The sequence below is a fragment of the Ixodes scapularis genome, unplaced genomic scaffold (assembly GCF_016920785.2).
Source record: "Ixodes scapularis isolate PalLabHiFi unplaced genomic scaffold, ASM1692078v2 PGA_scaffold3__209_contigs__length_174095766, whole genome shotgun sequence".
Lineage (NCBI taxonomy): Eukaryota > Metazoa > Arthropoda > Arachnida > Ixodida > Ixodidae > Ixodes > Ixodes scapularis.
In genome coordinates this window covers 19,454,261-19,469,860 of record NW_024609868.1, presented here as the reverse complement: position 1 = coordinate 19,469,860, position 15,600 = coordinate 19,454,261, and the positions used below count along the sequence as shown (strand labels likewise).

Genomic DNA, 15,600 nt, shown 5'->3' with positions numbered 1-15,600 from the left:
TTTCTTTAGTAAAAATAATTTTAGCAGGTTTGCGAATGTGGTGTTACCCCAGACGAGGTTGCAGTAGCTCAGATGAGAATATAACAAAGAATTGTAAATTAATAGCTTCACACTGACTGGAAGTGTTTTGCCGTTACGGAATGTCAGACCTATGATGGTAGATAATTTTGCAAGTAAGTGGTTAATGTGACTGTCCCACAACATATGTTCCGAAAATATCTGTGGAGAAACTGAATTTCCCCGCTAAATTTAGCAGGGAATTGAAGTGGTGTTGAGGCACATTTTTGTTAGTTGTCTGGAAGGTATATAAGTGTAATCTCCGAAGTTAAGCTTCAACTTCGAGGGTGACCATGTTTGTTGGAAATATGAGCCACGAACCAAAAAAGGGGTTCTGCCCTTTAATTCTGCGCAATCCAAACTCGTTAAAAGGGGAACAGTATCGTGCCTAATGAGAGCCTCGCTGGCAAAATCATGCCACCATGTCAAGAATGAAAGCTTCCTCACGCACGTGAATCGTCTAAAACATGGAGGGTACCCCGATCGCTTCTTGGGGGAAGTAGCAAATAACTTTGTTTCCAAGATGAAGAAAAAAGATGACGCTCATATTCCTTCCAGACAACTAACAAGACCGGTGGTGATTCCTTACATTCACAATCTATCACACAATCTAAAAAAAGTGGCGGCTTATTTTGAAGTGCCAGTGGTGTTTTCAGTGCCACACAAGCTGTCTCATCTATGTTCAAAAATAAACAACGAAAAGGGAGCGGGTAAAGTGTGTCAAAAGAAACACGCTAAGCAATACGTGGAGTGTGCAACGTCAGTGGTATATAACATACCAATGAGTTGTGGGAAATCGTATGTGGGCCAAACGGGGCGTTGCATAAATGAGGGTGCCAGGGTACATGCCTGGTCAGTGAAACAGTCCCCGTCGGACAATCTTTCGGTGCACTGTGATAGGTGCCCATGTGGCCCGGAATCGGAACAAACAACAGTTCTGGGCAGGTACACTAACAAAACAGCACGAGAAATACATGAGGCATTCCGTATAAGAGAGCAAGGGGAGAGTCTCTGTACTAGTGCGCCGTCACTGCACTTTACAGATAAAGAGTTTTTCTTTTTGAACCAACACCCAGATAGACGGCATTAATAGTCAATGTTTGTTTCAACAAACCTTCTGTTGAGAGTGCGCTTTGTCTCTGTCCTGTTCTGTGTCCTTGTTTATTCAACGCTTTCCATTCAGTACCATGAACCCAAGCACTCGACTCGGGCTCACGACAATAGAGTATGTCGCAGTGTCACGTGATCTGTAGTGTGAAGTTGTGAGTTCATGTGACGTCACGGTGTCAACGACGCTTAATGGTTCTAGTGACATTCTCTGAGTATGGATGAATGAGGGAAAGCTATACTTGAAGAACAGGAAGAAAATATGCTAAAGAAAGTAAGGAAGAAGGAATGCAGCAATTATGAAGCTTAGGGCACTATGGGATTAAAATAGATATGAAGTTGTTAGGGGAATATGGAAAGAAGTCATGGTGTGGGGGTTGTCTTTTCGCAATGTGGTCATGAAATCTGAAGTTCAGCCAAGTTTGGAGATCTGGCAGAGGAGCGTGTGCAACTGGCACTGAGGGCACATGGGAATGCACCAAATGAAGGAGTGCAGGGAGATGGGCTGGGCATTGTTCAAGTTAGAGAGGCGATCAGTAAGCTGAAATTCGAACAAAGGCTGGACACAATGGTGGATGGGCAAGAAAGGTTTGTGTGCATCTATATGTGAAAAATCTGAACACTAAATGGACAAGCCAAACCCGAAAGCTGAAATTAAAATTCCAAAAGCCAAGGGCTGGGGCAGATCAGACTATCTCTGTAAAAAAAAAAAAAGTAGTAAAAGAAGCCGAGAGAAAAATATGGGAGGAAAGAGTGCAGGGAAAATCAGCTTTCACTATCGCGTGTCTCGAATAGGGGCCAGGCTCTTTAAATCGACTGTAATATTTGTTTTCTTAAAGTATAGTGCTACGATTTCCTGCAGCATTGCCCATGTGTGCATTTTTTCTATAAACTTTGCAAAGAGCGAACTTAAATAACTGAGGAAAAAATGAAGAAAGCTAAAAAGTTTAACTCCTATGGAAACCCAGCGAAGCACCGGCTTTCAATCAATGTAGGGCGCGTAAGGAGTTTTCTTAGACCGTTTTCGCCATTCCACAACGCCCTCCGCAACCCGCTACGATATCTGGAACTCTACAGTCAAGGCTATCGGCGCGCAGGCGCAGTAGCAACTTCTTAGTTGCGGAGGCGCGGTGTAGGAAACGCGGTCTACATAAACTCCATATTGTTTGAAGACCGGTGCCTTCGCTGCGTTTTTATAGGAGTTAAGCCTTTTTCTTTTTTACTTTTTCCTCAGGTGAGTTAGCTCTTTGCAAATTTTATAGAAAAATGCACCACCTGTGGGCAACGCTGTAGAAAATCGTAGCGCGATAACTTAAGAAACCGAATTTTGCGGTCGATTTAAAGAGCCTGGCCGCTACTTGAGACACGTATTTTTTAGGGGACAGAAACGGGAAATAAGGAAGGGACATTGGTTTGATAATTCACGGGAGAGCTCGTTGTTACTTAAAACTAGAACAGGAGTATTGAGGGCTAGGACAAAGGATGACAATGGAACATGTAATGTTGAGGTGCGCAGGGCATGCTCCCTCCCGCGCTCTCCGAGGGTGCGACGGATTTAGCCGGAGCGCTGGAGTTCGTAGACGAGGATGGATGATAATTGCATTTTAATAACGAAGAGGAGATTAGAAGACCGGGGGAAATATTCCAGGGAGAATTGAATGACGTACAACTAACTCAGCTGGGGACAACCGCACAACGCACATTAGAGGCGGAGGGGTTGGGGGGGGGGGGGGGGTGATGATTTTAGTTTTTTTGCCCGATCTTTCAAAGATTATCCTGATGATATTTCACACCGCCTGGTGATAGTAACAAAATTGCAGAGGAGAAGCAAATTGACTTAAAAGGGTGAAGCCATACTTTTGGTTTTCAGTTTTTAAGCTAGGTAGCGCAAGCTATCGCCCAATATAAAGTCTACAGCTCTTAGTATCTATCTATCAATTCATCCTGACGTAACATCAGGTAAAAAACCACGTCGGGGTGCCTTAATTCCGTCTGCTGTACCGCTGTACTGTGACTTTTCGTTTACTTTTATCCTGTTAATTTTGATGGGAGGGGACTTTTGTTGTGCGGTTGGTTGCCACAACCATCGGGCTGCAGACAAAAACGTCACCTTCCACACGTTTCCGCGAGACCTACCGCGGCGGGCAAGATGGGTAGCCGCAGTGCGCCGGAAACACTGGGTTCCCACAAAGAGATCGCGCTTGTGCAGCGAACACTTTTCAGAAGATAGCTACGAGCTCGGCTCGAGGCTCGCGAGAGAATTTGGCCTTGGACAGAAGTCTCCAAAACTCAAGTTTGACGCAGTACCAACGATTTTCTGCTACGTCGTTGCGCCACCAACTCGTCACCGTGGAGCCTTCGCGAAGAGGAGACGCAAAGATGTAAGTCAAAGGGTTTTAATGCAATTAAATGCAAAGGTGCAAGCGAGCTGGTCAAGAATGACGAAAATAATACCTGGAGAAAGGGAGTAAGAGGGACAAAAGACAAACGTAGCTAAGCAAACACAACACAGCATTCTTTTCGCCGTCAACTCCGTATTGGCGGAGAAGCGGTCATGTGCACCCGAGCTGGATCAGAACTCCGTGCGGTAAAGCGACCTTGCAGGCGCCGAGTTTCGGTCGAATCATGTTTCTCGCTTTGCGTTTGCGAAATATACATCCAACACTAAAATACAGGGTGTCTCAAGTAGCGACCAGGGTCTTCAAATCGACCAAAAATCGCTTTCTTAATCTATAGCGCTACGATTTTGTGCAGCGTTGCCCACAGCTGTTGCATTTTTTCTATAACATTTGCAAAGAGAGAACTTACTTGAGGAAAATGTAAAAAAAAAAAAAAAAAAAAAAAAAAAAAAAAAAAAAAAAAAAGGCATAACTTTTATGGAAATGCAGTAAAGCCACCGGTCTTCAAACAATATTGCGTTGTTTGACAGAGGAGACTAGAGATGGTGCAAGCAATTGCGACACCAACGGTTGCCAGTGAATGAGCATATGGCGCCGAGAGCCGGCGTCATTAGCAGACAATCTTTTTGACTCAAAAGCGACGCACGTTCAGCAAGCGGCGACAGTCTCAAAACCAAAACCAGGCGCGGTAACAACAAGCAGTGCAATGCAGGTGACATAAGTACTCCGAAAGAAGCAGTAAAGATAACCCGACAAACCATTTTTTAATCGATTATGTGTCCATTCAATGTGTTTTATTAGTGAGGATGATAAAATCGTACATTGGCAACTGACATCAAAAAAGCTCGCTCCACTTTTGAATCGAAACTGTTGTCTGCTATTTGACGCCGGCTCTCGGCGCCGCATGTTTGTTCGTTGACGGCAGTTGGCATCACTATTGCTTGTGCCATCTCTTGTCTCCCATGCCAAACGGCGCTCTTCCTTGACCATTCAACATTATGTGTAGCCACTGGATACAGTATAATAGTGTTGTTCTATAACGCGAGCGACCTTTTAAAATATGTTTTCAAAGTCCGGGAAGAAGACGCGGAGGCCGATCGTGTAGCTCGTGCATCCGGGGCTCTTGGAGAAGCGACGGTCGCTTCCCACAGTGTGGCCTTGAATCCAACGTGGCCGCCCTGGAAGCACCATTGCGGTACTCTGCTCCTCAAGTCGGAGCATATACAGTTACTTTAAACTGGATATGATAACAGCGCCGTCCTTTAGCGAAAAGTCAAAACTTGAAAGCTCATTTCAATGTTACTTTGGCTCATTTATATAGCCATTGCTTGTGCGACTCGACCTGAACCAATACGTGCAGCCATGCCGTTCCCGGAGTAGCAGCTGCGGGAGAAATGGTAGTGTTGCAATTGCCTTTAGTTCGGTTCTTGAGATAAATGAATAAGCACTCGGAACAGTTCTTTCCCCATCTGTCTCTAGATGAGACGGATGGGGATGCACCTCACCAGAATATTGTACCAATGTTCGTGTAGCAAAAAGTACCCCACAATAAGGTTTTTTTACCGAATCATTCATACTATCGGTAGGAAACGTATCCTTCCATTGTACAAGTGCTTGTCCGATGGAGATATTCTGCTGCTCATGCTGCCATGCTCCATGCTTACGCATGGAGCATGGAGCATGCCATGCTTACGCTGCTCATGCCGCCATGCTCATGCCGCACTGCTTATGCCGCACTGCTCATGCCAAATCTTTCAGTGGTGGCAATTTCTTAAAATGGTGGATTTACTCTATATTTCTGGAGCAGGGGTCTCCAAACCCCAGCCTGAGGGACAAAGCAGGCCCGCAAAGGTCTTCTGATCGGCCCGTGACTGGCCGCGGTACTTCCAATGAAGCCCGGCCCATTGCTCGCTTTCAGCAAGCCCGCTGCCACTGGCACAAAAATAAGCGTGCATAGAGAGACAGCATCGCAGTGCGCACGAACTGCGTGAACATAGATACCATAAAGAAACAAGAGAAATCTTCCTATCGATAAAGCGTGTCTTTTTGTCATATTATTTGTTGGACATTGTCATCAGCACCATCACCTATAGTCCCCTGTTTCATATCTGTGTGACTATGTATATATGTTAAAATTCCTCTGCGTTCCCATTTATATTGCGCTTAGTGTCCTGTGTCGTACACTCTAAAAAATAATATGTCCTCGAAAGATTCTTTGACGCCTCATGAACTCTTTCAGCCCGTGAAGAACGGTTTCGCCTCAAGCACTATCGCCCCCTGGCGTACTAGAAAGGCAACTGGGCAATGATGAACTCTTTCGCATCAAAAAAGGAGCTTAAAAGAGTCCCTTATAGCTTTTTCCTTTTGTGTAACTTACTTGCCCAGCAACTCATTTTCATATAAGGTTTTCTTAAGAAACCCTTTTAGGGGGTGCTTATAATAATTTTTTAGGGTGCAAAATATAGACCTTTTCACCCTTTGTTGCATGGGTGCTGCCATCTTTGAATCGCATGATGCGGCCGCTGTGAGGTGGTTTTAACTCGTCTCTCCCCTCCCCCCTCCACCCCCATTCCAAAGGCTTCTTTTTCATAGTGTTTTACCACAATTTTTTTCCTTGCTTTGTGAAGTGTTGTCTGATATTTATTTTTACTACCTAACTGCATGCCATCATTATGTGCACAACTTCTGCACTTGATTTTATAACACGCTTTGACTAATTGCATTCTCAACGTATTGCATATGTGTGAGGAAAGGAATCAGCGTTAGCACTGGTACACATGGAGTATGTTAACGACTCTAAGACACACGAGGGTTGAGAGGCCAGTTATTTTTGACAGCGCAAAGTTGCTTAAGTGATAGTGGCGCAGTAAGAAGCGCAAATTGTATTTATGATCTTAAAGGAGCTGTGCAACGACTTAACGTTGAAAGAATTTTCACCTTCTACTTTTGTCATTGTTTATCTTGTCACAAAAGACAGAAAACCCACCTTCTCGCGATTCCGCCGTGTAATCGCGAGGCAAAAATTATAATATTTCCCGACCTGCTGCCACAAGTGGCGGCCATGAGAACCATGCGGCGTGACGTCAAAGAGGGAATTGTTAAAAGTTAGCAGGTTGTGCAAATACCTGCTCGATAAAAGGTAATTTTTCTATAAATCTTGTCGTTCTAACATAAATATAAATGCATCAAAAATCTGGTATCATGGACAAAACTTTTATGATACGGAGTTTTAGTGACGCCATCTATCTGAGTTCAACAAAACAGTCGGCTATATCTGCTACCGCGAACAGCCTCCAGAAACCGGAGGAGGACGAAGACGGGGCAGGGGGGGGCGGGCGGGCGGGCGGGCAGGCGGGGCAGAGCCGGACTGGGGATGGCCGGACGAGCATGTTGGCGCTTTCCTTCTTTCGCCATGTTGATTGCGCTGCACAGGCATGTGGTCACATGGATGCAAGCGGGCGAGTTTTTGCTGCTCACTGATGGCTTTAGAGAGAGAGCTTCACCGGAACCCCGCGCGTCCTCCTTTCACGTCACAGTGCACGTGAATTGAAACATGGTGAAGGGGTTGAGAGGTGCCGAAAACCTCAATCTTCGTCAATTTTCTAAAATAAAAGCAAGGACATGCAGGCAAGAGCAATTTTTTGTCCTTTACTTCAGAAAGGTTGACACACCAATTCCTAAATTACAGCAGGGTTCAAAGTTGGGCTAGTTGGTAGGAGTTGATGATAAAATAGGAAGCGCGCAAAAAACAAGGACGATAAAGAGAGGACACGGCAGACAAGCGCTTGTCTGTCGTGCGTGTCCTCTTTATCGTCCTTGTTTTTTGTGCGCTTATTATTTTATTTTGAACTCCCTTATTATTGTTGTCAAGCTCTGAAATCGTTGCACAGCTCCTTTAAAGAAGGCAAATATAGTTGACATGTAGAGTCACTATGTGTGTTGTGTGAATGTATCGTGCTCTGCCTTTATGACAAATCCAAAACAGTTGCTTTGGATTATATGGGGGAATAATGTTTCCGGTATGAACATTCACTCTATGTGTTTATTTATGGATTTAAAGAAACTATACATTGTGCTCTGTCTTATGTCTGAAGCCATTAAATTTTTCTAAGATATTCAATTTAAATTACTTTATTTAGACACAAAGGTTTTGGCTTCCCGGGTGAAAAACATGTCTAGGACAGCTTGTGAGTGCCTGACAAAAGCACCTGAGGCACGCTATATGTGACGCCGAAAAGAAGCCATCTGCATGGAAATCACTCGAGTGCAGTGTTGATTGATTGATTGAAACGTTTATTTGAAAGACCACGCCTCTGGCTTGTGGGCCTCGTGTGGCGTGGGGGAAGGGGAAAAGGGAGCTAGCGATGACGATGGATCAGATGTACCGTCCGGATTTACTCCCGACGCCGCTGAAAGTAAAAAGCATATCTGTTCAAACAAATAAATATCTGTCTACCCAAATCCATGAAGTGGTGCCTGGCATTTGACTTGTGCCAGGCTTGCTGGTGGTCAATTCTCTTGTGCCATTTAATTTTATTTTGCAAGTTATCCTGAAGACAGAGGTCAGACTTCAATCGACGGGTTTGTCCCTTATGTCATATTCTCAGTATGTTGTAAGGAAATTGTGAAATGCTGCTAATGAATAATTGAGCAGGGCTGATCCTACTCTGACTTGGATGGACTAGTGCCACGAAAGAAGCTACGCTTCAGAGTAACGACACTTGCCCATCTTGTGGCTTAAAATCATGGTTGCCAGTTATCTGAAGCTTTATCTGAAATCACAGGGAATGCTTTTCCATCCTCCACAAATGTTTAAACAGTTCGCGATAGGGCAAATCAATATTACATGAGCTTGCTAACTCCGAATCTAATGCTGAGAAAGTCACACTTTTGAACCATGATGATCGACAGTTGCATCTGCTCTGCACAAGCACCAAGATGGTTGCGCCCACAACAATATCGGGGAACAGAGTGCCGACACTTCAAGCGTTGCTCATTTAGTGGCTCTAGGATGGACTATCAAAACATCTGTCAAGTACTTAATTTCTTTAAAGAACCCGATGGAGACAATATTGCTTTTTGTTTTGCATTCCATGCGTCAGCACATGGGGGGTTTCCCGGTTGGCAATTTTCACAAAATGTCGGTGTCCTTGAGAACCGAACAGTGAGCGCTAAGCCTTGCGAGTTCATCTGCTCTCTGCAATTCAGCACATTGTTAATCAGGTCGTCGACTTGCTGTTTCACTGTGATCTCCATGCATTAGTCTTTTAATTATTTTATTTTTATGGAAACTGGTATCAGCGGGTACGTCCAGTACGGCCGTAGACATCCGTAATTCTCCCCCGGTATCATTTCAGTCGTTTCACCGCCAAACCTGGACGAACGAAGAACATGATCAGATCAAGGTGTTCGTAAAAGCATCCAGAATTTAGGCTCGTAACTATGTCGTAGTTCTCAAGGTGGCCCATTACCACTGTATCATTGGTTCTGTACCGCAAGGGATACATTTATATCACAAAACTAAGCGAAAACGACATAACACACCAACACCGCCACGAGCCCGCTGAAACCGAAACCAACTAAATTGAAGCCACCTTATGGCGCCGAGTGTGTCAGCATTCTCTGTCCATCGGTCAGGTAACTACGGAGATGAAAAGGTCTATAGACAGGCCGAAGATCCCCTAAGAGTTATTTTACAACCAGATATTTTATTTCAGAGTGTATCTATTGCATATTGTCAGCACCAGTTCTATTGTTCTCATTAGTCTTCTGTCCTGCATGAACATGCCAAAGTTCATATGCGTTTTGATTTATGTCTTGCGAGTTTTCTGAGTCCCAATTATTGTGTAATGTCATAATTAGCAAAATGTTTATTTTCAAAATAAAGTATATCTTTTCATCCAGCTTCGATTTTTTTACTAACTTCCATTTTTGTATTTAGATGCTGATCTAGGATTATTCATTAAGTTTATTTCTAATTTAAATTTACTTATTTATTTTCTGGCCCTCTAGACAGCAACAGATCCCTGATCCGGCCCCTTAGCCAGAAAGTTTCGAGACCCTTATTCTAGAGTCTAGATAATGTGCAGTTTTTACAACTGTGACAAACATATCAACTGAGTTTGAGTTTCATTCGCTGCAGTTATGTGGGAATATTAGAAAAATGATGTGATCTGGGACATTATTGACCAACGCAGCTTGTTGACGAAGCCATCGCTGCAAGCACAGCGACAGATGTCGCCAGTTCAGTCCTGGATCCAGGTCCGAATCCCCACCCAGTTGAAAATGAAAGCCCTGATCAAGAGTGGGGGCAGGCTCCGGTGGACATCTGTGGACTTTCGCCAGAAGCTGCACAGGGTCCGAAAGAGGTCTCCGCTTCGGTCCAAACGGAGGGGGTCCAAGCGTGCACACAGTCAGTGCAGACCAAGGTGAAAGCCAGCAGTGTAGGTGAGGGAATGTGTTCTTATTTTCTCATATCCAAAATGAGTTTAGTGCATGCATATAAAAAAAACAAGTTGACTGTCTTGAAAGTTTGTAGGATGTGTCCTGTACAGTATGAACACCTTCTAACTTTTTATAAATAGGGTTCGGATTTTTCGGTTTAAACCGATAAAAGTATGCCAAATCCATTTTCGGAAATTCGGTTTTAACCGAAAAAAGTCAGTCTTTAGGTTCGGCATTCTCGATTTAAAACGATAAAAACTGATAGAAGTTTGTCGAATTCATTTTCTAAAATTCAGTTCTAACCGGAAAAAGGTCACCTTGATCTTCCAGTCGTTCCGCAGAGTCGTGGCGAAAAAGTGGAACGACAGTGTCTATCAAAACGTATCCCCCATGTATGGGATACACGAACAGCGTCACAATGTTTAATGGTTTGTTGGTTTAATGTGCGCATCATTGATAGGAATGTGAAGTTTGAATTGCCCCATGACTTCACCATGTACAAGCGTGTTTTCAAACTCGTTGTAAGGAAGACTGACTTAGTGCAAGCTCTGCGTGTTGTGTTAGGCTTCAAAACATCGCACCGTTTCTCTTTCGGCGACCACAATGGGTTGATTGGCCGATTTTAGCTCAGGCAGGGCTTCATCTCCTGAGCTTGCCGGTGTCCAGTGTTAGCGTTGAGAGGGCGTTCTCGAAGCTCAGGGTCATATTAACAGGAAAGAAAGAGTGCGGATCAAGGAGGAGAACCTGGGAAAGTACATGTGTGTGTACTATAATGAGATCACGTATTGCTGATGTACAGAAGGTGAAGTTCCATGTTTTTTAGGCATAGGCTTCATATCTGACTTGTTTGTACTCCTGTGTTTTTTTGTTTTTTTGTTTCTTTTACAGTTGCACACATTTGCCAAATAAAGTGTCCATTTCTTTCTCAATGTATCTGTGCCGTCATTCTTTGAGTGATCACAAATATCAGGGGTACGTGCAAGGATCATCTGATTCGGTGTCCGTTGGTGTTTATTTTATATTCACCGAAAAATGCCGATAAACATTTGTGGGCATAAATATATGCCGAAAAAAAAAAAAAAAACCGAAAAATTTAATGTTAAAATAAAAACCAAAAAAAGTATGCCGAATTTTTAAAAAATAGAAACCGAAAACGCGGAACCCTATTTATAAAGAACTCGGGAGTCTAAAATTTTGTTGGATATCCTTTTGAAGTTTGTATGCATTCATCATATGTGCACATTAGTTTACACACCAGATTTAAGAAAAATTTCAATAATTTTTGTTTTTATGGTTGGCAAAACGTTTTTATTTAAAACTGCAAAAAAGAAAATTTGGCTATTTACATTTTAGGTTTAGAAGGTATGTTGCCTTTTTTAATACCTGGCAATTCTGTACCATTTCAGGAACCCAAACTACATTTGCATATCAGCAAAGAAGCGTAAACTGAGACCCCCCAAGAAAGCGGTCCTAGCATATCTGAGCCTGTGCTAGTAGTGGAAGCTGCAAAACAGATGGCGACTCCGACTCAAATCAGTGAGTATGTGTACTGACTTAATTTAGGTACAGTCACTGTCCGATATTTCGGACTGAATGGGGACCGCGGAAAGATCCCAATAATCAAGTAGCCCTAAAAAACTAATTACTTCAGAATATCTCTGTATTTGCACTTTACATATGAAGCAGCTATAGAAAGTGAAAAATTAATCGGACCAGGTGGTCTGATGGATGGTTTGCAGTTTGTTTTTGCATCTTGGCAAGTCCTTTTGTCACACTACATAGACGAAAGTATCATCAGCGCTTCGATGAGTTCCGTGTTCAGTGGCTATGTGATGAGTGGCATGTGGTTGTCGGAAACAGATTCGCTGTCTGCTAACTTGAGTATGAATGATTTCTTTGTCTATCAAGTCAGCATGTAAGTTCTATTCACGTCTGTCAACTTTCTAAATGTCACAGCAGTGGGAAATGCAAATCCTTGCTCGCGCAGATGTCAGAATGGTAGAGGACAGTGTGGCAGGTAGTGGACGTTGGACAAAGATCGCTTTGTGGATCGCTTCAGTTCTCTCAGTTCAACAAGTATTAGGGATGCTACCTGCTCCCAGCAGTGACGAATGTAAGTTGCATGTATTGTGTTAACCTTCGGACAACTTGTAGTGACAGACCTTTCCGGGAAATCCCAGGAGACGTGGAATTGTGGGGCTGTTCCGATCGATGCACGCTCGTGCTGACTCGAACGCTTCCTATACCCTGCAAGCGGCACAATTCATTCTTTCTTATTGTTAGGAGCTTGGAGTGCACACAAAAATAAATCTAACACAAAATGATGTCATCACACACTCAGTCTTTCTTTCCTCCTGTCTTCTGTGCATTACGAAATCACAAAATGTTAAACCAACGTCAAGTTCGTCTTCGATTCCTGGATAATCTCACGTGCCGCACATTGGAACGTCGCAACGCGTCAGGCGGACAGTAGAGGCGCCAGACATTCTCGGAAAGGTCTGTTAGGCACATATATTCATAAAGACTGGTACTATAGCTGTTTTGTATTGTTATCTGCCCTGTTTGCTTTTTAATGAAATGCTATAGACATACATATTCTTTAATCCTTGTCTGAGCAAGGTCCTATCTTTGCAACAGGTGTGGAGAGCTGAACAAGCTCTCGTTGACAGTCTGGGAGGGTGCTCCCTACGGCTGGCCTGTGACGTTTGGTGCGACTCCCTCGGCTCTTCTGCCCTTTACGGGACACACTCCCTGCTCGATACAGGCGTCAACCGCTTCATTCACCTGAAGCTCATAAAGGTGGGCATAATGAATGTCTTGCACCATAATATTATGCTGTAAATGGATTGTCGCCTCAAGAAAAGTGTGAGGTTTGCTCAGTGTTGTGCTGCATGAGGTAGTCCTTCCGAGATTTTGGTCGTCCGAGGAGCAGGCATCTTTTTGTGCTTGAAATGAGCATGTGTAAATAAAACAATATACAACCAACTTTAAATACACAGACAGTCCACTTCCATTAATTCAACCTGATTGGGGCATGCACAATCAGTTCAAATTATTTTGAAGATGAATTGCATGCGTAATTTGCACTAAATTTTACCTTAATTATTCACTCGAAATAAGCCACGATGATGGTCTGCACTCTCGCTCGGAAGCGGGCACTGGGCGAATGATCTTGAGAGATTGCGATGCGCTCCAAAGTGTGCTCAGCACACTCACATCAGCTTCCCGATTAAATAGAGCAATCTTTCTCGTAGGCCTCGGTAATGCTTCCCTCGTTCTTCGCATTAGTCGTAAGAGTGCTTTCTCGTTCCGCATAAACTTTCTTCGATCTTGGTCGTCGAAGATGGCAGCCTTCGTCGCAACATCGACCATTTTGCGCTTGTCACTGGTTGTGCATGGCCGTTACGAGTCGCGGAGAACGTCAACACCAACGGACGTTGCAACCATCACAGGCAAGGCCAGGAAAGATTGCCAACAGTGCAAAGAGAAACGAGAAGCGCGCACAGCTTTGGAGCTGACGGGGATCGGAGAACCGGGCAAAACACGAGAGGCGAGCAGACGAGACATTCCTTGTGCCACAATGCGACTATCGTCATTGTGGCACAAGGAATGTGCATTCATCTGTTGCTATAGCCTCATTTACATGAAGGTGACAAAGACTTACCGACTCCGAGTCACACAAGGGACGGAGTCAGTGCATCACTGTTTTTATGGATGTGCAAAGTCCCGAGCAAAGCTAGTGTCGCACAGCATTACATCTCAAAGTCGGAGCTGCAGTTTCAGTGTCGTAGATTTCTGAAAACATTCCCACAAAGTTCGAAAGAGTGAGCACCACAGATCACTAAAAGATAACATTAAAAAGAAAAAAAAACATAATTTTGCTGTACTTTCCTTTTAAAATTTTCCAGTACGTTCGCAAAGGCTGCCATTGAATAACGTTGGTTGCCGTCATATCACGAATGCTTCCATCTTCTCCCAACCGATACTTTACTAAAAAGAATCCGATTTCCCTGCATCATGAGTTGAGGGGCTTGCTGATATTCATCTTGCTTACTACTGCAAAAATTGCTTGCATTTCGTCACAAGAAAAAAAAAATGTTTGTGCAAAGACATGGCCCCGTTACCTCTTCCGCTACTGCCACCATTCTCTTAGCTGTCCAATGCTATCCCACTTCAGTCCCACAGCGAATGCCTTCTTATAATCCTGTTTTTTGCTCAATGCGACGTGACTTTCGTGTACATGCATTCCATGAACGCGTATTTGGTGGCTCGATCCACCTTTGCCTAGCTGCTTGAATGTGGTGCACTTTCCTAGCAAATTGACCCATTTACGTGACAGGATTTAATGCGATAAGTGGAGTTGATGCACTTATATTGCATTCATGTTTTGCAGCTTATGATTAGGGTGTGCATTTTCCGGTTTTAACCGAAAAACACCGATAAACATCCGTCGGTGACGAAAATATAAAATCGGTTAAAACCGAAAAACACCGGTGGTTGGATTTTTTCGTTCTGGTTAAAACTGAAAAACACCGGTCGTGGCATGATTCCGACCTAGCGAAACCCTTTTCCCCGTGGAGGTGCGTCAAACCTGTTATCTCGTGGATCCTGCATCATTCCAGTGTTTATACATGGCTTGCACATGGCGTCAGTCCGCCCTCCTTTCTGGGGGTCAAAAGCGTCTAGTGAACGCAGTGAAAACTAATCTCTCACACGCCTTTCTCCTATAGAGTCTCCCATGGCCCCCTTTTGTGGAAAAATTAATGCGGTGGAGGGTAGGCTCTCTCGTGCCCTTTCCCCATTGTGTCTGGCCAAGTGATGTCGGTGCAAGCCACGTATTAGAGGTTGCTGTGGTTCCTGGAAGACAGTGCCAACGTCCGTGTCATACAGGAGCGTGCGTTTTCATAATTGTGGGTTGTGAACCGCAAGCAACCTGCTGCCATGACGGATGCAAGCCTCTCAAAGTATGCTTGCATCTACTATAATAACCAAGTGTGAGAAAAAGATGTTTCCTAAAAGAGAAGTGTATGCAATATGTGAATAAAATTGGAACTCTCTGTCTGTGATAAATCACATTTTTTTCCATCGATAATCACCGATTTTAGCCTTGTCGTGAGACGTTCCACCGAAATACACCGGTGTTTTGAAAATAAATAAACACCGAAAAACATCCGCCGATTTTTCTCACAAATAAACACCGGAAAGTACACACCCTACTTATGATGCTAGCTGTGACCTTGGGAAACTTAAAATTTTGCCCTGCGCGCACCTAACCTCACTTTGCCGTGTTCTGAGTGCACTTTGTGAAAGGAATTTCGATTGGTTGCACGTCGGACATGGCCAACCATGCCGTAATTTGCTCATCGCTGATTCTCTCTAGATCGAATATCCAATATTTGGCTCTGGAAGATCAAAATAACAAGCTTTTTTCTTCATACTAATGTATGGGTGCCTGCCAGGGACTTTGAATATGATAAAATTAAGATGAAAAGTCGAATTAATGTGAGTCTACTGTTGTCTTAATTCACCAAACAAAGGGAAATTAGTAAGGCTCTGCAATGAGCTGAACTTTTTTTACTGGAGTATTTCATTT

At 43.7% G+C, this 15,600-nt stretch overlaps 1 protein-coding gene across 2 annotated transcripts; it reads left to right on the top strand.

The window, feature by feature from the left end:
- The first annotated feature begins 3,110 nt into the window (after window positions 1-3,110).
- LOC121837035 (THAP domain-containing protein 1 A-like) lies at window positions 3,111-14,327 on the top strand. 2 transcript variants are annotated; one of them, XR_006078067.1, is made up of 4 exons: window positions 3,111-3,545; window positions 9,761-10,010; window positions 11,414-11,543; window positions 12,645-14,327. XR_006078067.1 is itself a non-coding variant. In XM_042292324.1 (4 exons), the coding sequence occupies exons 1-3, from the start codon at window positions 3,210-3,212 to the stop codon at window positions 11,455-11,457; spliced, it is 630 nt and encodes a 209-aa protein (XP_042148258.1). In that variant the 5' UTR covers window positions 3,157-3,209; the 3' UTR covers window positions 11,458-11,543; window positions 11,995-12,125. The 2 variants fall into 2 exon arrangements, 1 of the variants encoding a protein (XP_042148258.1); XM_042292324.1 differs by lacking the exon at window positions 12,645-14,327 and adding an exon at window positions 11,995-12,125 and having other exon boundaries at window positions 3,157-3,545.
- The last annotated feature ends 1,273 nt before the right edge of the window (window positions 14,328-15,600 follow it).

What these genes read in the sequence shown, in the direction of transcription:
- LOC121837035 (XM_042292324.1), top strand. Translation starts at nt 3,210, where the DNA reads ATGGGAGGGGACTTTTGTTGTGCGGTTGGTTGCCACAACCATCGGGCT. An exon ending in CGAAGAGGAGACGCAAAGAT is followed by an intron (nt 3,546 to 9,760) that starts GTAAGTCAAAGG and finishes TGACCAACGCAG; the next exon opens with CTTGTTGACGAAGCCATCGC. An exon ending in GGTGAAAGCCAGCAGTGTAG is followed by an intron (nt 10,011 to 11,413) that starts GTGAGGGAATGT and finishes GTACCATTTCAG; the next exon opens with GAACCCAAACTACATTTGCA.